The sequence below is a fragment of the Macrosteles quadrilineatus genome, unplaced genomic scaffold (genome assembly GCF_028750875.1).
Source record: "Macrosteles quadrilineatus isolate MER2022 unplaced genomic scaffold, UCM_ALF_1.0 Scaffold_5__1_contigs__length_97177068, whole genome shotgun sequence".
Lineage (NCBI taxonomy): Eukaryota > Metazoa > Arthropoda > Insecta > Hemiptera > Cicadellidae > Macrosteles > Macrosteles quadrilineatus.
The window spans coordinates 75,489,656-75,510,069 of record NW_026542598.1 but is presented as its reverse complement, the minus strand read 5'-3'; the positions used below and the strand labels follow the sequence as shown (position 1 = coordinate 75,510,069).

At 35.0% G+C, this 20,414-nt stretch overlaps 1 protein-coding gene across 2 annotated transcripts; it reads left to right on the top strand.

Moving 5' to 3' along the window:
* Positions 1-2,046: 2,046 nt before the first annotated feature.
* LOC128994855 (S-phase kinase-associated protein 2) lies at positions 2,047-20,144 on the top strand. 2 transcript variants are annotated; one of them, XM_054419670.1, is made up of 10 exons: positions 2,047-2,175; positions 9,225-9,384; positions 11,604-11,760; positions 12,159-12,382; positions 12,923-13,022; positions 13,571-13,751; positions 15,175-15,302; positions 15,555-15,717; positions 17,553-17,747; positions 17,911-20,144. In XM_054419670.1, exons 1-9 carry the CDS (start codon positions 2,093-2,095, stop codon positions 17,737-17,739), a joined length of 1,383 nt encoding a protein of 460 aa, XP_054275645.1. In that variant the 5' UTR covers positions 2,047-2,092; the 3' UTR covers positions 17,740-17,747; positions 17,911-20,144. The 2 variants fall into 2 exon arrangements, with proteins under 2 accessions (XP_054275645.1, XP_054275646.1); XM_054419671.1 differs by lacking the exon at positions 2,047-2,175 and adding an exon at positions 7,768-7,853.
* Positions 20,145-20,414: the final 270 nt, after the last annotated feature.

Genomic DNA, 20,414 nt, shown 5'->3' with positions numbered 1-20,414 from the left:
GCTTATTGTACTACTGATGTATAAATGTATAGCCAAAATTGTTTATTATATTAAGGAGATGATGCTGCTTATTTAAAATAGACTACAATAGTGACTTACAGACGTTAGATTGTTTATTATCTAACCGTTAGATAATAAACAAATGAAGTAAGAGACACGATATGTAATATGATGGAACAAGCCTGGGGGAAACTGCATTAAAGAGCCTTTGATAGCAGAAGGCAGTCATCTAAACGAACCTGCAATAAAAGCTGATTTAGCTTGTAGAAGCGTATGGGAGACTCAGATGGAGGCATTGTTTGATGTTCGTGTCGTTGACACTGATGCTCCGTCTTATGTCTCCATCCATCATCAACGAGTTATAAAAAATACCCCCGCCGCAGCAAACCTGCAGACTAAGCGAATTTCCATTTGCCTGATTTGATTTTCAATTAAATCTATTCAAATAACATTAGGTATAACGAGCACCTAGGTTTGCTGCCTACAGTGTAATAAAGTGTGTTAAAAAAAACACATATTTTATAGTAAAATATTAATAGCTTAGTATAAAATAAATAGATTGGACAAGTTTGATCCAAATATATGCATAAACAAGCAATCTACAACAGTTTACTTATTCTCCATAAGAATAACATGGGAATTTTAAATTTACAATTTTCTCCGTAACCAATAACCATACAAAACCCCCGCCGCAGCAAACCTGCAGACTAAGTGAATTTCCATTTGACTGATTGGATTTACACTGAAATATCTACTTAAAAATATAACATTTATTCCCTATTTAAATAGAATTAGTTTAACAAGTACTTAGGTTTGCTGCATCAGGGAGGGTAAAACTGTTTTTTTTTTGTAAAATGTTAATAGTTAGTAAGAAATAAAAACATTTTCCAAATTTGATCAAAATAAGTTCATAAACAAGCAAACTACAACAATTTACTTATTCTCCATAAGAATAACATGGGAATTTTAAATTTACAATTTTTTGGAATTTTCTCCGTAACCATTAGGCGCATAATAACGCTTCAATGTACTAAATTATTTGTTTTTTTAAGCTCTACAAAATGGTTTGGAAAGAAATTGCTAAATTTTATGTTTTTTGGGTCAAAAATGGGAAAAACCTATTTTTACCCCATAAAATCCCCCGTAAACCCCCGTTCCCATGGTCCGATCATGCTGGATCGCAAACTCGTTCGAATAAACATAGGTTTACACGTTTGTACCAAATTTCATCAAAATCGGATCATTTTTGCTCGAGTTATCGTGCTGACGGACACATATATATATATATATATATAAATATATATATATATATATATGAATTTGAACGGATGGTGTTTTTGGCCTCTAGGGACCTCAAAACGAAAAAAAAATCGGTCCCGCGTCCAGGTCTTACCATGAGTACTACGGTAATAGCTTATTCCCTATATGGGAAATTCGCTAAAAAGCAGAAGATGAAAAAATGAAAGTATACAAAAGCTTGCGAACAACGACATGCACCACCATATAACCATTTGACATTCCTCTTGCCTGTCACAAGTGTTGATGGAATTTTTGGGAATGAATTCCAAATGTTTTTAAGGGTTATGGACGAAAAAATGTTCAGAAAAATTGAAAAAAAAAACATTTTAAGTTTGGTAATTAATTGGATACGATCAAGAAACATTTTTGCAGTTTTAAGGACAACCTGAATGTTTCGGACGAACTAAAGAGAAATGGTAGTCAGCGAGGGAATTTGAAGATGGAGTGGGGATTCCACATTTTTTCAGTGTTCAAATTAATTTTTGAATTCTTATTGTACCCTACTCTTTTTTGTGAAATTCACATTGTAATAAATTCCCATGCTATCCTCTTTAAACAAATAGAACACACTGATGTCTGTTGTCTATACAGTATTATACATAATAGTCTGTGAGGATCGAGGAATCCAGAATGTGTTGTAATAAAATAGATTTGTTGGTCTTTGCAATGCAAAAGAACCCTTTTTTGCGTTCGCGTCAACTACCACAATTCCTTTCCCATATGTTACTCACGTCGTCACTCACTCTTCTCGTCATCGTCATAAAGGAGGCAAACCGAACCAGAACCCGACAAGATGAAAACTGGAGGGAAACGAAAAAGTGCTCATATTCCAGCCAAAAATTCTGAAGATTGCGAATTGGATATGTCTCCAGGAAGGTAATTTTGCTTCATTGTGTATCAACCCTTCATTGTTCAATATTAAATAAATAAATATCGTTAAATTTTTGTAAAAAATAATTATAAAATGCATTTTAGACTTAGCCCGCCAATATTTTGCCAACTAGGCTTTGCCCTCTATTTTTAGAAATGCTGAATATTTATAATTATTTTCTCGCACCATTCTATTTTACTGTAATCCCTCATCATATTAAAAATCAAATTACACTCATATCATACCCTGCATCATTGTATTATTTCAGTTTCATTACTTTTATTGGAAGGAAAAAATACTTATGCATCCCTATTTCAATTCTGTAAGCCAAAATATCTTCTATCTACGTCTGATAAATAGATTTTATATTAATTGAAATTTATAATTGAATCATATTTTACCATTTTGGGCAGTGAATATTTTTGTTCCTGACCTAACCATCAGAAAAAGGAAAATTGTGTACTGAAAATGAAGAGGTTAGATAGCTTCAGGCAATGGTGAATCTAGGCTAGGATTAGGCTTTTGAGGGGTCTTGCTAGGATATAATATTTTTTTGATTGTTGGCAGGTTTCTCCTTTATTTTTAGGGTTACGTAAGAGCGACCTGGAACACCTGGCCTAGAACTTTTTAGTTAAAATCATAAATTTTTAAAATGAAAATCGAAGCCTATATTTCAATTGCCTCGATTCTGTTAAATAGTATAGTAATTAATATTTTACATTAGACTCTCAATTGTATTCCATTCTGGTTGTATTCAATTTCTTTCCTATGAGGATTTACCTTTTTCCCAACCTTTACCTGATTAGAAATGATAACCCAATGACTAATAAGTTAGTATCTGATCTAGAATCAATCACGTCGAAGCAGCTGTTTTCAGATTTGAAGACGAATTCAGATTTCAGATTTATCACTCTATTACCCAGAATGAATCTCCATATAAAAAAATACTATCCCTGGGAAAACTGGCCTGGTGATAATTTAATTTTGTAGATTGACTGATTGAGTAGATACAACGTGAAACACTATGCTGGTTTTTAGCCATAAATTTCCCAGTGAACTTCTGAGTTGTGCCAATGAAATGCCTGTAATAAGTTAATTAATTTATATAAAACTTGCCGTATTGTAGACAATTTTGCATAATTGATAATGGGGAGTTTCATTGCTCTCTAGTGCATTCTAGTACTGCATCACAAGTTGGTTTATCAGTGAGTTGAAAAGTATCATTAGATTGTATCAATAAAATACGGCTGCATCGGTGGAATACTATGTGATGCATGCCACTGCTTAGCCGTTCTACCAACTATCGTTAGACTACAGCAAAACCGGATTGGCCAATAGTCAGTATTTTTGGGAGCCTACTGAAGGCAAGAGTGAGATTAGTAAAAAATGGTAGTTTAGAAAAATTGTTCCTGCTTATGCGTTTTGTTGAAAAGAAGATTAACTTAAAGTGAAGGAGGACAACTTATATATGTCAGAGTGTCTACCGGTCACATAAACCACGGAAGTCAAAAAAAATTAATGATTTTGCTAGGGAGTACGGAAAAGTTACAGATTTTCTTTTTAAGGTCCCAAAAGACATCCATTAAAATTTTGTCATTGGTTTTTTTCAATTTTGAAAACAGGCTCCCCAAGATATTTCAAATTCGATTTTAAATTTGTGTCTCAGGGTAGTTCACGAATGTCTCGTTATTCTTCGATCACATTGCGTATACCTCATCATGTGACCACGGCTTATGGCAGGGCTTTTGTTGTTACCGCTTGTCGTCTGTGGAACGGCCTACCCCTGCACATTAAGACACTTGAAAAACGTTCCCAGTTTGTGGCGGCTCTGAAAAAAGCTCTATTTTGAGAAGATGGTCTCGGCTGGCGTGTCCTAGGGCTACCGTTGCTTTGCGCGATTGCTGATGCATGTATGCGAGAGTGTGTAAATGTGTTTTTCTATTTGCTAAATTTGTATGTTTTTTCTTATGTAGGTACTTAAATTGTTGAATATTTTATGTTTAATTAGATTAAGTTATCCCAATGTAATATTATTTTTGTTATATTTTGAATGTCAGGTTAAGTGTAAGAAAGGGCCATGTGGCCCTAACTTTGCCTGAAAAAATAAACAATTTTTCATTTCATTTCAAAGACACTGAAAAAAATCGGGCCTTACCAAAATGAAGTTCCTCAGACCTAAGCTATCTTTTGTTTTGCAAAGTGCAGAACATTTTTTAATTCATAATGCAGAATTAGTGTGAGCGAAGTAGTTGTACTCTCGCATAGTAACCACATTGAAGCAGGCAACGTCTCCCCCCCCCCCCCAAAAAGTCATTGAAAATCACTGAAATTTAGTTTGATTAAATGGTAGACACCCTGATACCTGATATGTGCACGAGTTAATGGTTCAGGAATTTCATTTATAGAAGGGCAGAAAAATGTCTGGCAAAAAAATTTGTTGCGTTTAGACCAATTAAATGTTAAAATAGTCTCATAAATTTCTGTAAAGTCTTTATTTAAAATGTCAATGAATATACACCGATTTATAGAACCCCAAATTACTTGCAATCATCTAGAAGTGATGAGAGGAAAGCGGGTGATATCTTTCTCTCATCAGACAACAGCTTAAGCCTACAACTGTGTCTATTTGTTGTTAAGTTTGTAATATAGGCTATTTAATATTTTATTAAGTATACAGGGTGAGGTTTTAAATGAGTTCCCCCCTACTTTTTTGTACATTTCTTAAGATAACTCCGGACCACGTCAGATGATTGTAGAGTAGTACCAAGTACTTAATTTTGACTAGGTATAAATTTGTGGAAACCCCATAAAGAGTTCCGTTATTGTGAATTTTCAAGTTTTACGGACTTCAGCATCGACTTTTTCGACAAGTTCAGGAGTCACAATGCTGGGTCTTCCACTTCGCCCTTCGGGAACGTTAGTTCGGCAAGTTTTAAATTTTATGACTCACTGACGCACTTCACCTTCAGTAATAATGTTTTTCCCATAAACTTCACAAAGTTGCCTATTGATCTTTTGCAGTCAAAAACCTTATAATTGCACGCACTTCACAGTTCGCGGCATTTTCAATTAACACAGACATTTTAAACTGACACAGTAACTCAATGGAGTACAGCAGATACCTGTCACTAGCACAGCTGATTTACTTGAATTTGGAAATTGGAAGAAATTGCTTTTTAAAAGGGCAATTACAGGAAAAAATGTATAGTTTTCCCATAGACTAACCAACCAACAGTGGACTCATCCCATTGTAAATTTTGAAGCTAGTTTTTTGTGTCTAGTTCATGTCCGGTGACACTAGGTGGTAGTGTTGATGAAATTTTGTTTCTATTATTTTAGGGTTAATTTCATGTTTGTGCTTTACTTTTTGGACCAGTTTAAATGACATTGGTTTAAATTTGAAAACAAAGAAACTAGATTAGCTTATTGGTCAAAATTCTAAATTATCCATTGAAAATTAACAAATTAATGGAAAATTGGAGGACCACTCCAACATAGAAATAATTCAAAGATTTCAATCCAAAAGAATGAAATATTTTAAACACCCTGATGTGTTTTAAATAAGGTTATCTATAAAGACACAAAAATTCTTTTTATCAGGAAAGAAATAAAAACACAAAGTGAAATATATCAATTAAAATGGACACCCCTTTCTTGATATTTTAATATTAAAGTTTGCATAGTGTTATATATAGGCCATATAGGGTCCGTATAGGCTTCTGCACAGCTAAGTTTCAAGAATACGTCATGGCCGCTTTTGGCGATGCTCTCCAAGTTGACTGTGTTTACCTTGATCTCTCCAAAGCCTTTGACAAGGTCAATCACAACATCCTTGTGGCAAAGCTTGCCGGATATGGTGTGGGGGGGGCCCTGCTTGAGTGGTTAAACAGCTACTTGACCAACAGAACCCTTGTAGTCAAGTACGACGGGTGCCTTTCTACGCCATTCAGTGTCCTATCTGGAGTCCCGCAAGGGTCCCACCTCGGTCCCTTGCTGTTTAACCTGTTCATGAATGACATTGGCAACGTCATCCTCACCAAATTTCTCATGTTCGCCGATGATATTAAGGTGTTTGGCTCGGTGACATTGGCTTCTGACTTTGAGCGCCTCCAACTTTCTCTCACTAACATCGACGCCTGGTGCAAGGAAAACTTCATGGAGCTCAACGTCTTGAAATGTGTCGTCATCTCCTACAAACGTGGTGCAGCCCCACTCCAATATGACTACGTCCTCAATGGTTCTACACTGAAGAGAGTGGACAGGGTACGAGATCTCGGAGTGACAATGACCCCTTCGCTCAACCCTCACGAGCACATTGCCCACATTACAACCAAAGCTAGCTCCCTGCTTGGTTTCATATTCAGATCAACAAGGAATTTCAACTCACCCTTCACCTTGATCACGCTCTACAAGTCCCTGGTACGCCCGCTGCTGGAGTATGGGTCAATCATCTGGTCTCCCTTCCAGAAGAACCACGTCAGCCAACTGGAGAGCATACAAACCCGCTTCATACGGATGCTTGGACCGAGACTTGGTTTTACCTACCGCACTACCCCGGTTGACGATGTGGAGAAGTCCTTCGATCTTCTGCCTTTGTCACTCCGACGTCATCATGCCGACATATTCATGCTCTACAAGCTGGTAAACGGGTTTGTCGATTGCCCCAACATCCTGAGTGGTATCGACATTACCACGCCCAGAGGCACCCGCTCCAGGACTATATTCAGCAGACGCTTTCTCCCAGCCTACTACTCTTACAACAGCGGAATTAGCCGTCTACTCAAGGCTGGTAGCACGGCGGCTGCTCAACTGGATTTCTTCGGTGAGAAGCCCCTCCAGTTCAAAAAGAAGGTCTCCCTGATCACTTGAGCAACCACACTCCAGCACATCTGCACATTTGTCTTCTCATCGTTGAAACTTGCTGTTCATATTCTTTGTTGATACTCTTTTTAGTTTATTCTTCTGTTATTAATATTTGTTATTACTTTGTTATTACTATTGTTATCACTATTTGTTATTACTATTGTTATCACTATTTGTTATTACTTGCTATTACTATTTACTATCACTTTGTTATTACCATTGTTATTACTTTTCTAGTTAGTAATATTGCAAATGCCATCTAAATTGTAACACACATTTTGTAAAAAGGTGCAATCCGTTGGGAAATAAATAAATAAATAAATAAATAAATAAATAAATTAGAAAACTATCAGAATTTCATGGCAGTAAACCTTCCTATACCAGCTTCCAGACTTAAATAAGAACAGATATTTTTTATTGGGCAAAAGCACACCAAGTTGTATGTAGGTATATAAATTATCAGCAAAGTCATAATGAGAATTATTTCATTGCCTTTTTTGTACTATCTTTTTAACTATTTTAATATATTGTTTCTTTCATTCGGGATAGAACAATTAACACTTATAGGTTGTGGAAACCCAACAATAATTTATAATAATTATACAGTAGGTAGGCCTACTAAAATCATTGGCAACTAATGTATGTATGTGACTTGGTAGCTAATGTTGATCGATCCATGTGATTTGAATTTAATTAAAAACATTATTTGTTTGTATTATTGTTTACAGTACATATAATTTTTCACTGATTATTTTGGTTAAAGCTAAGTTAGGGTTGTCTAGAAAGTTAAAAACATTTCACTGAAATCTGGCATGAAGAGGTAATAGAATATTAAATTGACTTGATATTTTAATATTAAAGTTTGCATAGTGTTATATATAGGCCATATAGGGTCCGTATAGGCTTCTGCACAGCTAAAATAGATTTCTGTAAACATTATCTCACGGGACCTCAATGTTGTCTACAGCCTCCAAACTCCCTTCGTCACTTAAGCCGACACTCTTATTTTCTACCCCCAAATATCTCTTTTCACCCACTTTTTCTCCACAAACGTCTGTCAATTGGCTATATGCATTTCACTACGGGTTGATTCCTTTACCCTTGATAGGGGACTTCACAGAGTTTTCTCCAGGCACTTTGTGGTTTAGGTAATACGTTTTTTTTTTCGTTATTTAGCAATCATAGAAATCACAGTCTTTACACAAGTCTTCCTAGGAACCAATTTGACCTCATTTTACTCATCAAAATCCTTCCTTACTATATCTTTCTTACACTTAGATAGAATGTTAAGGATCGCATTAAGGCACATTTTATACTCTTGCACACTGCAAAAAACAGCATAACAACAAAGACTGTTTTAAAAATATATATGTACGGTATTACTATAATATTAACGGTAAAAATTTTTCCTATTACTATTATCAAAAACGAGCTAACTTATTGTGTTATATTAAGCCAGAGTCTTGGGATTTAGTGCGATGCTCCACCCAGAAAGTATTATTTGAATTGAAGTATTTTACTGGTTTTAATCCTCCCATCACTACAGTAACTGCAAATCCCTTATAGCAGTCAATACAATCCCTTAAATTAGTAGCCATTATGCCCCCACTGCTTCCACGGCCGCCGCACAAACTTACGAGGCGCCATATAGTATAAAAGGGGCCTATAACGCAGGCACAACCAACTACTCTTGTGCCCTGAGTTGCCGGAGTTTAATCCGCGTGTCACCTCTTGTGTTTTGTTTTCTGTCATTATGTTCATACTTTTTAGTCTTACTAGTTTAATTCGTATTCATCTGATGAAACTGTATTTGAATACTGTATTATAACTAACTGTTAGTCAGTGTCTGTTATTATTGTTACTGTTTAGGTTTTCAGGCCTAATTACCTGGAAGAAAAACTCTGTGAGACGTCTCTTGTGTTTGAAAATCAAAGTCGCCCATGGAGTATTAAACAATAAAATTGTAATCACAAAACACAATCCATATCATATGTTTATTTTTTTCCTTCCATTGTTTACAGGTATAACAATACTAAGCGTTGCATTAAGGTGGTGGATCAGATAGAAAGTGGCGAAGAAAGTAAAAAACATTGCTACTGTTGGATTTTAACTAACTTGCTGCTTCAAGACAGATGCTCGTTGTGAGACCTTAATTGACAAATAATCCTCGTAATGCTGGAAATTGTTTCAGGAAACGTTCAAAACTAGAAAACAACAATACTTACAAGAAATCAGATGAGATTTCTGTAATGTACGTGAAACACTTGGATGAAATGGGAGTTCAGGAACTTCCGAGCAGTGATAACGAGGGAACCAGTGATGGAGAAGAGGTTACATCACTTGTCTCTAAGGTAAATGAATAAAGAAAATATATATTAGCCTAGATTGCTTTCTTTTATAAACATTCAAACTATTACCCCCTAACCCACTGGTTTTTGTTAAGAATTTAGTTTCCTACTCCATTTCATCGCCGTTAAACTTAACATTATTTACTTAGGTACTTTACCATAGCCATTTATACCCTATAACGTATTTTCACCAACAGTGGCAGCGCTAGGTTCCCCATAGCAAATTCTGTTTGGGGTTCTTATTTAAGCTATGTTTATAGAAATCATAAGTCTGAAAAAATCTAAGTGAATTTCATAAGAAAACAATTTTTTTTATCGACTTTGTAGTTCATGACATAAAAGTTAAACATAAAATTTGTTTACGTCTTCTGATCTTCTTACCTCCTCTTAGTCGGGAGACCCATCACTTGAGTCTTGTTAGTTTTTCAAATGTGTTTGACTTGAACATTCAAAGTGTGTGTTCATAATGTGATATCTTGTATAAAGCTGCATATTAACAAGTAAACGGGCAAACTATTCTTTAGTTAATTCCAAATAAAATGTAAGTGGCTGATAATAACTTATGAATGTGTCAAACCCTGTATATTTTATTGGACTCAGTTTTTGACACTGCAGTCTGGAGTTGTTGAGTAAGTTTAATGACAGGTGAGTGAAAATTTAAAAACGTACGTTTTCATGTCCCTGGCCTTTTACTTCGTAGATACTGGATTTGTAGTTTATTATTATGTGTTTTAATATTTTTTGGGACGGGGGCAACATGTTACACACATTTATTTAGTTTTAAATAGGTTCAAGGTATTTTTTTCGTATTTTTAAAGTCTCGAAATTCACGACCATGACGTGTCCCTAGGGTACATTTTCCAACTTTCACGCTGTTTTTAGACTAATTATTCATGCCGAAATATATAAAGTCATATTTTTATGTTATCAATGGTTATTAAACTTACAAAAAAGGAGTATATTATAATTTTATTGTCATTGCAGACTGACTACCATGACAAAATAAGTCTGTCCCTCGATTTGGCGTCACGACCATTTGGGAAAATTTTTCAACTTTGGAGCACGACAGTGGCAAGCCTGGCGTCGATGGAGTCAGTTGGTTTTAGAGACTAGTTCGGGGTGTACGTCAGGATTGTAGTGCCGGTCGTTTTGAGTTGAAAGGAGGAATTACAAGATTAATAAAGGAAAGATTGTGTTTTTTGTAATTTTGGTGTGTCCATGACCGTACGTAGTCATTCGATGAAGTAGACATGGTGTTAATTTTTGTTTATAAGATATTTCAATTGCTAGATCAACCTAGAAGTCCACTTTGTATCCTCGAACATGAGGTGCAGGGCTACCGCCAGAACAGAGCCAAATAACACGTAATTTCACGACCAAAGTTTCACGACCATCGCGGTTTTTTTCACGACCAATCCAGCCTTATGGATTATAGTGAGTTTGGTCGTGACAATAACTTTAATATAATTGTAAATTGAACAGTTTAGTTCAATTGAAACACATAGTTTTATTATAACTAACAGTATAATTGAAGGATTGTTTGGAAAGATTTAGATTATTCCAGACAATTCACGACCGTACCGCTTGTCCCTGACCATCACGTTTATGATTTCTATCATAAAAATTTCAAAAATTAAAATATCGTCATATTTCAATGTTTTATACACAAAAGAAGCACACTTCTATACAAACATAACGATTTTTCGGGTCTCAGGTAAGTTTTTTCGGAGTTATACAAACTTAAAAAGATTTTATTGGCTTTTTTCTATTTTTTGAGTTTTTTAAATTTTTTTCTAGAAAGACCAAATATACCAAAAGCTCAGTGACCTTTTTATTGTATAATGGTCATAAAAGTAAATTAGTTTATAGCAAAACATAGTTATAAAAATAATATTAACTATTTTTAATATTCATTTAAACGTCCGTTATGGTCGTGACAGGATTTTGTGTTTTTCTACTAAAGATGCTCTTTAAAAAGAAAACTACCAAAGATATTGCGTTACCATGGACATTTTATGAAACTTAAAATGTTAATGAAATAAAAATAATAATAAAAGTTTTGAAAAAAGGGGAAAAAAATTTGCAAAGTGCTTTTCCTGAAAACGTACGTTTTTAAATTTTCACTCAGGTGTCAAAAGCTTTTAACTACTTTTAAATTTTAAAACGCATTAAATGTTTTGGTTTGTAGTTGTTCTCTAAAACATTATTTTCTCTTGACAAAGGTTTCTTCAGATAAGTCTGATGAATCATCCATGGACTCCCTTGTACATAAGTCTCCGTTGAGGGACCTAAAACATTCAGAAACCATCATGGTCACTCCACCGGACCAAATTCGATCGTTCCGAGTGAGACGATCTGTTCAAAACACATGTAAACTTGGTAAGTATTTTATGGGACTGATATGAATTGCTAGCTGAAATATTTTGTCATGCAAGCATTGAGTTTTCAATTCGTTAGGTGTGGTGGTAGATTTGTTCACTTTTTTATTTTGTCTTTGAATCAGGTTGTTGCTGCAACTTAAAGTGTAGCCTTAAAACCATTTAAAAATAATAATAATTTCAAATGAAAAATAATTTTAAAAATTTCATGCTATTTAGTTGAAGCAGTTCTCTAAAACGGACAATTAATTCTTACTTCTGGTCTATTTTTGTCAATACAGTAGACACTAAAACTTGAGGTGGGCTTAAAACCAGCATTACGTTTCCATCTTTGTATCATTGGTTGACAAGTAAAAATGGCGGTTTTAATAGTGTGCTCACACCAACTCATTGTTGCAGATCTCTTTGGCATGTTGTCTGATGAGATTGTGCTGATGATCATGCAATGGTTGCCTCGTCAGAGTCTGAGTGACTGTGCGCTCGTGTGTCAGCGCTGGCGACGTATTGTCTACGATGAGTCACTTTGGCAACGCATCGACTTGACATGCATGTCACTAAAGACAGACCATATGGGATATGTGCTGCAACGAAACCCCGTCATACTGCGCATGGCCCAGGCTGAGGTAAAGGAGAGTCCAAATTTGATAAAAGATAAAATTATTCTTTCAGTTTAAATTTGCTTGTGTGAAGCTTAAGTTTTAGTTGTGCCACCTTACTTACTTGTACTTCAGTATTTGCCATTCAGAAATTAATTCTGTTCACCTAAAGATTTATTGCCAATAATCAAATCATGGTAAACAGTCAATGGTGAAGGGATGAACGCTATTGAAGAAAAGTTTTTTATTATTTAAGAAATATTTGCAATAACTTATTTCTGTGGTAATAGCACTCAGTTTACATTGGTGGAAATATAAATTAACCAACACATCTACCATTGATTATCATGCGGTTAGGACCATTGTGCAATTGTTTAAGGTTTAAGTAGTTTGTTAAGGAGTTTTGGGACCCACATCATATTTTTCTGGTAAACTGACAGTACCAATAACATTATTTTGTCAAAAAATCAGAATTTGATGAACAAATTTCCCTTAACAGGGACCATAACATTTATAATAGTTAGTTACTAACTATACACTGATATACATTGATTACATTTTTTTTAGGTGGCAGAGCCCATGTTGTGGGAATTGGCTCCTGCTATGGAGAACTTTTTCTGTGACCTTCAGTATTTGGATCTCAGCATGGCTCTAATCAAGGCCAATGGTAAGATTGGGCAAAATTAGTTGTTAACATATATATGTAAGACTCATCTAAATTTAGCAGTTAGTAGGCTATGAATTTCGTTGGTAAAGTTAATCATAACAGTTGCTAGCCTATAGCTCACAATAAGTCATTCCATTAATTTTACTTGTCAAAAAAGTATTCAACAGAAATTTGCAATTTAGATCAACATAATCAGCCGGTGGCTCACATCAACTATGATTTTGATTAAAATACTGGTGACAACTGTAACATGGAGATGAAATTACTAGTTGTATAAATAGCCAACGCTGATTTCGACCTTTGGTTACGTAACCCATTAACTTAATCATTAATTAACATCTGGATCCTGAAAGTATCTCGTTTGTAAAACCTTGTAAAGTGTAAACCCAAACTCCATCTGCACTAGCACATGTCTATTACTTCTTTCAGCCGTTTTAGTTGGGTCATGCTTGTATAAGTAAACTAGAAGGCTTAGTTAAATTACATTACTCTTGTTGGTCGGTATTTCGATCTCTAGAACATCTAGGTAATTTACACTTGTTGCGCAGACCTGGCACATCTGCTCGGCATGTGTACAAGACTGAAGAAGCTGAGCGTAGAGCATTGTGACACAGACGCAGCTGTTTGTGCTAGCATTGCTGCCAACACGGAACTGGAGGTGCTCAACATGTCTCAGTGTTACCAACTCGATGCCGCCGGTCTGGAGGAGATACTAATCTGCTGTAGCGAGTAAGGAACTTGATTGATAACACTTATTTTTGTCTAATTGTAGTGACAAAGTCAGTTTCAATACATTCATTGTGGGACTTAAGTAGTTGTTTAGAGTACAAAAACATCAGATAGAGTTAAGAGGAACATCAGCTGTGCTGTATGTTTTTCTTATTTTTAAATTTGTTCTACTTATTTTTGTCCAGAAAATAGTTCCAGTTTGTCAATTTTATTTTATTGTTTACAACCCCTTATCCTTTTATTACACTCGGGGTGTATATCAACCAGGAGAACCGGGTAAAAACCTTGCATATGAAGGGACCTGGAAAATGCCGGGGAGAATCCGAGATTTTGGAGCGATTCTGGGATTTTTATTTCAGCTCTGTAGAAGATTGCAATTTTAAAACGCGTCTGCAAAGTTCGTGCGATAGAAAAATACACACATTTGCCGCAGTCGTGGAAGACTGTGATGAAGTTTCCGTGACCGTGGGAGACAATGTTAATATCTGCAAACCGCGGAAGATGACCAGGATTTTCCCGCGATTGCGGAAAACTATGATGACGTTTCTGTGACAGCGGGAGATGACGATAATGTCTACATACTGTGGGAGATGCCCCGGATTTCGCCACGATTGCGGATGACAATAATAATTTTTCCATGACCTTGAGAGACGACGATAATGTCTGCAAACTGCAGGAGACGTACAGGAATCTTCCACGATTGCAGAAGACCGTGATGACATTTCCATGACTGCGGGAGATGACGATAATGTCTACATACCGCAGGAGATAGACAGGATTTTTATGCGATTACAAAAGACTTTAAAGACGTTTACGCCAACGTGGGAGTTGACCACTCGACCAAGGGAGATATTCAGGATTTGGCCGCCGTTGAAATGATTACTATAATAAGGATTATTATGTTTTCAACACTAGCTCACTGAACTTTGGAACAATTCAAAATATACAAATATGATGTACATTGATGTATACTTAATTCTTAAATTGGCTGTAGCTTAGGTGGAACTAAACATTCACTGGGATTTAATATAATGTTCACGTAAGAAACATTACGTATGAACCTGAAAAAACTTTGTAAACCAGGAAAAAACCTAGAATTTCGCTAACAAAATAGTATACCCCCTGTACAGTTATCCCTAGGTTATCCCCTGACTGGTTAGAATAAATTTAAAGGTATTGGCAAACAACATTAATGCTCAATGTTCACCACTATGCCTAATTAAAAGTAGAGAACCCTATATGGAGAATACACGAGTGTCAATCCTCAACAGATTAGTCTGACAACTGTTGTAGGATTGGAATTGATATAATACATTTGTATTTAGTAAAATACATTTTCAGAAGCAGAGTCTCTAATTGTATTGTTTCTGTCGCTTTGCAACCTAAATGAACTGTTGATAATGAAGTCGTAATTGTTTGCCAGATTAGTAGAACTCAATCTCGCCTGGACCAGACTGAACAGCGAGTGCATCGACATTGTGTGTAAACTAGTCAACGAGAACGTGCTGAAGCTCAACCTCAGCGGGTGCCTCAAATCTCTCAGGAACTCACGTAAGTAACAAGAGTCAGGATTTGGAAAGGGAAGAAAAATTTGGTTTTGTCGGTTACATTGGAACCCAACAATTTGTGTGCGGTTTTGAATATAATCGTGGATATCATGATTACCTCAAGATAGGGACATAAGTGGAGTGTACTTATTTTGAGTCATTATGATTTTTTTGTGATGTATATTATGATTTACTAGTTTTTCAATAAAACTAGTAAAACCCAGTTTTAATTCAGATGTTCCAATTGATGGTTTAGATGTGAAGGAGCTTGTTTCCCGTTGCACCTGCCTGACGGAGCTCGATCTCAGTGATTGCACCGAAATAACGGAAAACTGTGTTGATGAAATCATGAAACACCTGTGCGATATTGAGGAGCTTTCCTTCAGCCGCTGCTACAATATTTTGCCCACAAAGTACATGTAAGTATTTGTGTTCTTCCATGATTATAAAATTATGAACTGGTCAGAAAACTCTCTTTGTATTCATTTTTAAGCTAAGGTACACTGGTGGTTCAGAATACGTTCAATCAATGAAAACGCTAGGATTGCAAGAAAAACTTGTTATGTTACTACAACTAGTCAACATTTTAAATGCATGTGTCTAACAATTAAGTCATTTTTAAATACCTCTGGTCCAAATTTGGTCTTTACCTAAAACAATGCCTTAGGATAATTTGGATGATCCCCACAATATCATATAGCTAAGAAAAATTTGAATCCTTAACAATTAAACATTGAAACACTAGCCAAATAAAATGTACTTGAATTAGGCTATATAGAACTCATAGTTTAACTTGAGGGTTTTAATCTTCAACCCTACATTGTGGTTTGTTAGCACCCAAGTACCTCATGGCATTTTGATTTTGTGGTGAGGTAGCCTGCAAGTGCTAATGTTCAAGCTGTAGTGGCACTCCCTTCCAATGTCAATTTTTTGGGGAATTACAATTAAGGATTTTGTTTTTGTTAGCAAGGTTACTTGAATGGAAAAGAGCCCAAACTGGCACAAGACACACAAAACGTTTGAATATTTCACTGTTACTGACAGCATTTTGAACGAAGGAAGAAAGAGATTTTCCTAACCAAAAATCTCTTCCTTCGTTGAAAATACTCTCAGTGACAGTGAAATATTGAAATGTTTTGTGTATATAGGGTGGTAATAAAGTCCGAAGACGGTTAAATATTTTAAAAAATAATGTAGATAGACCTACAATACTTGGTACAAAGTTACAGAGCATAAAACATTATTTTAACACATATTCAGTGATCCAATTACTCTTCAGGGAGTCGGAAGAAAATCTTAAATGGAAGTATAGGTCAATATGCACATCAAATTAAAGGTCTTTTTTAGTAGAATACAATGCCGCAAAACGCGCACTTCAAAAGGTTAACCCTGCGCAAAATGGCAGCCGTTCAAAGATTTCTTGAATCTGCCATTTTGAATCTTTGAACGACTGCCATTTTTTACTCAGGTGTTGTTTTTAGCTTGAATTTACGGCATTGTAATCTACTAGTGAAGACCTTTAATTTTATGTGCATATCGACCCATGCTTCAGGGCCGCGTTAAGGGTCAATGGAGCCCTGGGCAAATTCAAAATCAGCGGTCTCCTTTTGTCTTAGAGCGGGCGGGCAGTAGTTGTACGGCACCCGCCAGGCGCCCCTCAACCACTGACGCCCCTGGGCATATGCCCAGTCTGCCCGTTTATAAAAGCGGGCCTGCCATGCTTACGTTAACAATTTTCTTCCGATTCCTAGGTCTGTGCCCCCTGAGGAGTAAGCGTATAATAGCAATGCAAATTAAATGAATCTTTGAAAAATTGTCATTCTTGGCTCGGTTGTCCGTTTGAGTTCAAATTTGTGGCATTATACTCTGCTAGTAAAGACCTTTAATTTGATGTACGTGTCAACCTATTCTTCTATTTAAGATTTTCTTCTGACTCCTTGCAGGACGTCCCCATGATATGACAGAAAATTGCTATTTCCTAAAAAAAAGTAGATTTTTAGGTGTGGTGTTGATGTACCAAATCTTATTGATTTATTGTTGTCGTTAAGAAAATATTTTACTGTCTTCGGACTTTATTACCACCCTGTATAGTATTAAGTTGTGTGTCTCTGGTGCCAGTTTGGACTCTTTCATTCAGGTAATCGTGCTATCCTCACAAAAATCCTAAAAATCTGATGAGTTATTAGTGTAAGATTTACTCTACTAACCAATACAGATATAACAAAAATGTCTTATGATTTGTATGATTTTTCAGAAAACTGCAAGCTTGTAAATCATTACAATTCCTAAACATTTTCGGGTTGATGCCACCCAAACAGTTGGAGACTTTTACCAAGGCCATGAAGTCTATTCAGATCAACAAACATGAGTTCTCCACAGTAGCCAGGCCTACAGTTGGTATCAGACGAACTTCCATTTGGGGTCTTCGAGTTCGAGACTGAATTATGTAGTAAGTATTAAAATTACTGAATATTTCTCAACTATTTAAATCTCTTAGTGATTGATTTAGTCAGCTTCAACGTTTTTGAATGCCTTGCAAACCTTTCAAAGTGTTGTTACTTATTGGTCTTTCAGTTAATAATTTTCACTAAAAAACACATTTTTTGTTTCAGATGTGATGTTGTATTCTGGTCAACGGTGTTTTTTTCCTGTGGTTGACTCCGTTTTTTTCTTGGTTGTGTTAGATTATTCTTCGATTCCATAAACTATTTTTGAAACGTTCCCTGATGCTGTGTTTGTTATTTTAGTCATTAGATGTACTAAGTTACATTATTACTACCACATTGGTCGCTAAGTATAACAACAAGAATATTTTGGTGTTAGTTCTTAGTTTAGTTATAAATGAATTACAATGGCATGTAGCGTTTTATGTTATGGTTTTTGAGTTACATTACTTTAAGTTTTGTACTTATGAGATTTTTCACAGGGTTGAATTTTGTTTCCAAAGACTTTAAAAAAAGCTAAGGATAGTTTTTACGTTTATTTAATCTTTCCCGCCTTTGATTTTGCTCCAAATTTTATGAGTTTTTCAGTTAGTTATTATGCTTTTTTTACAATCAAAAGAAACATTTAAGGGACTCATCATTTTCTTTAAATGTATCACTACAAAAAGTAAAAAAAGCTTAATTTGTGTTCAAGCTTGTAGGCCTATCCTCAATAAAATCTATCAGTAAGAAAAACTCCAAAAAAATCTTTGCTTGTCCAAAATGTAGTTTTACATTTCTCAGCAAGGTTGAAATTGCCGATTATTGTTGTTAGTAGACAAGATACTCAGGAACGAATATATGTATATGTGCTGCCCTTAAGTGCTATTCTAAGCCGCTTCCTCAACCCATTAAGTAGGTTTTCCATGGCAAGGTCAGTGAATAAAAGGGAACCATGACTTGTTTGATTTCAATAGTCACTGCCTCATCCAACCAAGCCTTCCTTCATCTAGATCCAGTTTCTTTATATTTCTTTAAATAGTTTTATGACTGATTTTTTTCATCCGTTGGAAGTTAAAATAAAAATAAACAAAACGTGCATCAAAAAGGGAAGTTCAATTTCTTATCTTTTGGCGTTCTCAGTCAGACGTAGGGTTTTTTCACCTTTTTATTCGGCATCCTCATGAAGTACAGTCCGCATATTCTGCCGTTACTAGGTATGTTGCCTAGCAGGAACTATTCCCTAAACATACTTCTTACCATACACACATTTTCAATCAAAATCATCCATAAAAATAAACAAAAAGTTTGTTTCCTCAAAAAAACACAATTTAAAATTAAAAAATAAAATTTTCTCTCAATCCATTATGTTATATTAAGCATATTCTTTGACGGTTATTTAATTAAGGATGAATATTGTGGATAGTTGAACTGTTAACTCATTGAATAGTTAAAAATGTATTTTAGCACATATTTTGGTTTAGATATACCGCCTTTCAATGTGCAAGTTAATGGCAGGTTATTTCTAGGTGAACCAATAGGGTTATTTATTATTTTATTTACTGAAATATATGACCCACCTAGTTTAATGTAATAAACATGTGTTAATATGTTTCTTAAACTCAATTTCGCACAATACAAGCTGCTGTGCAAGGTATTATATTGGTCTCACAATTTCCATTAGTTGTATGGCATATATGGTTATGTATTTAAAAACTTCATGGCTGTATTCAAACAAATTATGCCGGTTTGGTTTTCTATTATTATTTTTTACTATATTAAGGTTTCATATATAATTTATATTTGTAAAAGGCTGTTCTGATTTTGTAACATCTTAAGTTTGCAAACATCGATGCATATCAGCAACGACTGATTGAAATTTGTAGATAATTTTGTATTATTTTATGTATAGATGTATTTTTGTATATTAGATTAGATATTATATAGGCTAGATCCATGTGGCCAAGAAGTCTGATAGGCATAAGAGATATGCTATGCTCAATGGATACTATTTGTTTATGACGCTTAATAAATTAAAGCATAAATAAAAACTTGTATCCTAAGAATATGAATAAAAGTATTAAGTTAGTAATATGTCATTCACTGTATAATATTATTTTTTTTACTGTTGTTTAAACACTTAATGATGAAATAAACAAGGGATGGTAGAGTAACAGAATTACAATTAATTATTTGGTAAAGTTGATGTTGGCCTTTTGTAATGTCGTTCTGTTATTCTACCATTCCTTAATCACTTAGGTGTTTTCAAATTGGAAAACTAATAAATAGTATCAGACGGCTTAAAACTTTTTTATAGCTTATTTTTTGGGTAATGATGTTTTTATGGATTTACAGTGTCCAATTCTATATTTGATGGGAAATCAAAACTTATGTTCATGGAAAAAATAAAATCTTTTGTTATTCATACCTATGGCTTTTTCTCACTCCTCCAATTCTGTGGATCTCTGAAAAAAATACCCCCGCCGCAGCAAACCTGCCGACTAAGCGAATTTCCATTTGTCTGAATTTATTTTCAGTTAAATATATTTTAATAACATAAGGTTTAACGAGTACCTAGGTTTGCTGCTACAAGGAAACTAATAAAGTGTGTTTTTGAGTAAAATATTGATAGCTTAGTACAAAATAAATAAATTTGCCAAGTTTGATCAAAATATATCCATAAACAAGCAAAC

Coding starts and splice junctions, on each gene's coding strand:
- LOC128994855 (XM_054419670.1), top strand. CDS start 2,093: ATGAAAACTGGAGGGAAACGAAAAAGTGCTCATATTCCAGCCAAAAAT. Junction 13,023..13,570: donor GGCTCTAATCAAGGCCAATG/GTAAGATTGGGC, acceptor CTTGTTGCGCAG/ACCTGGCACATCTGCTCGGC. Junction 15,718..17,552: donor ATTTTGCCCACAAAGTACAT/GTAAGTATTTGT, acceptor ATGATTTTTCAG/AAAACTGCAAGCTTGTAAAT.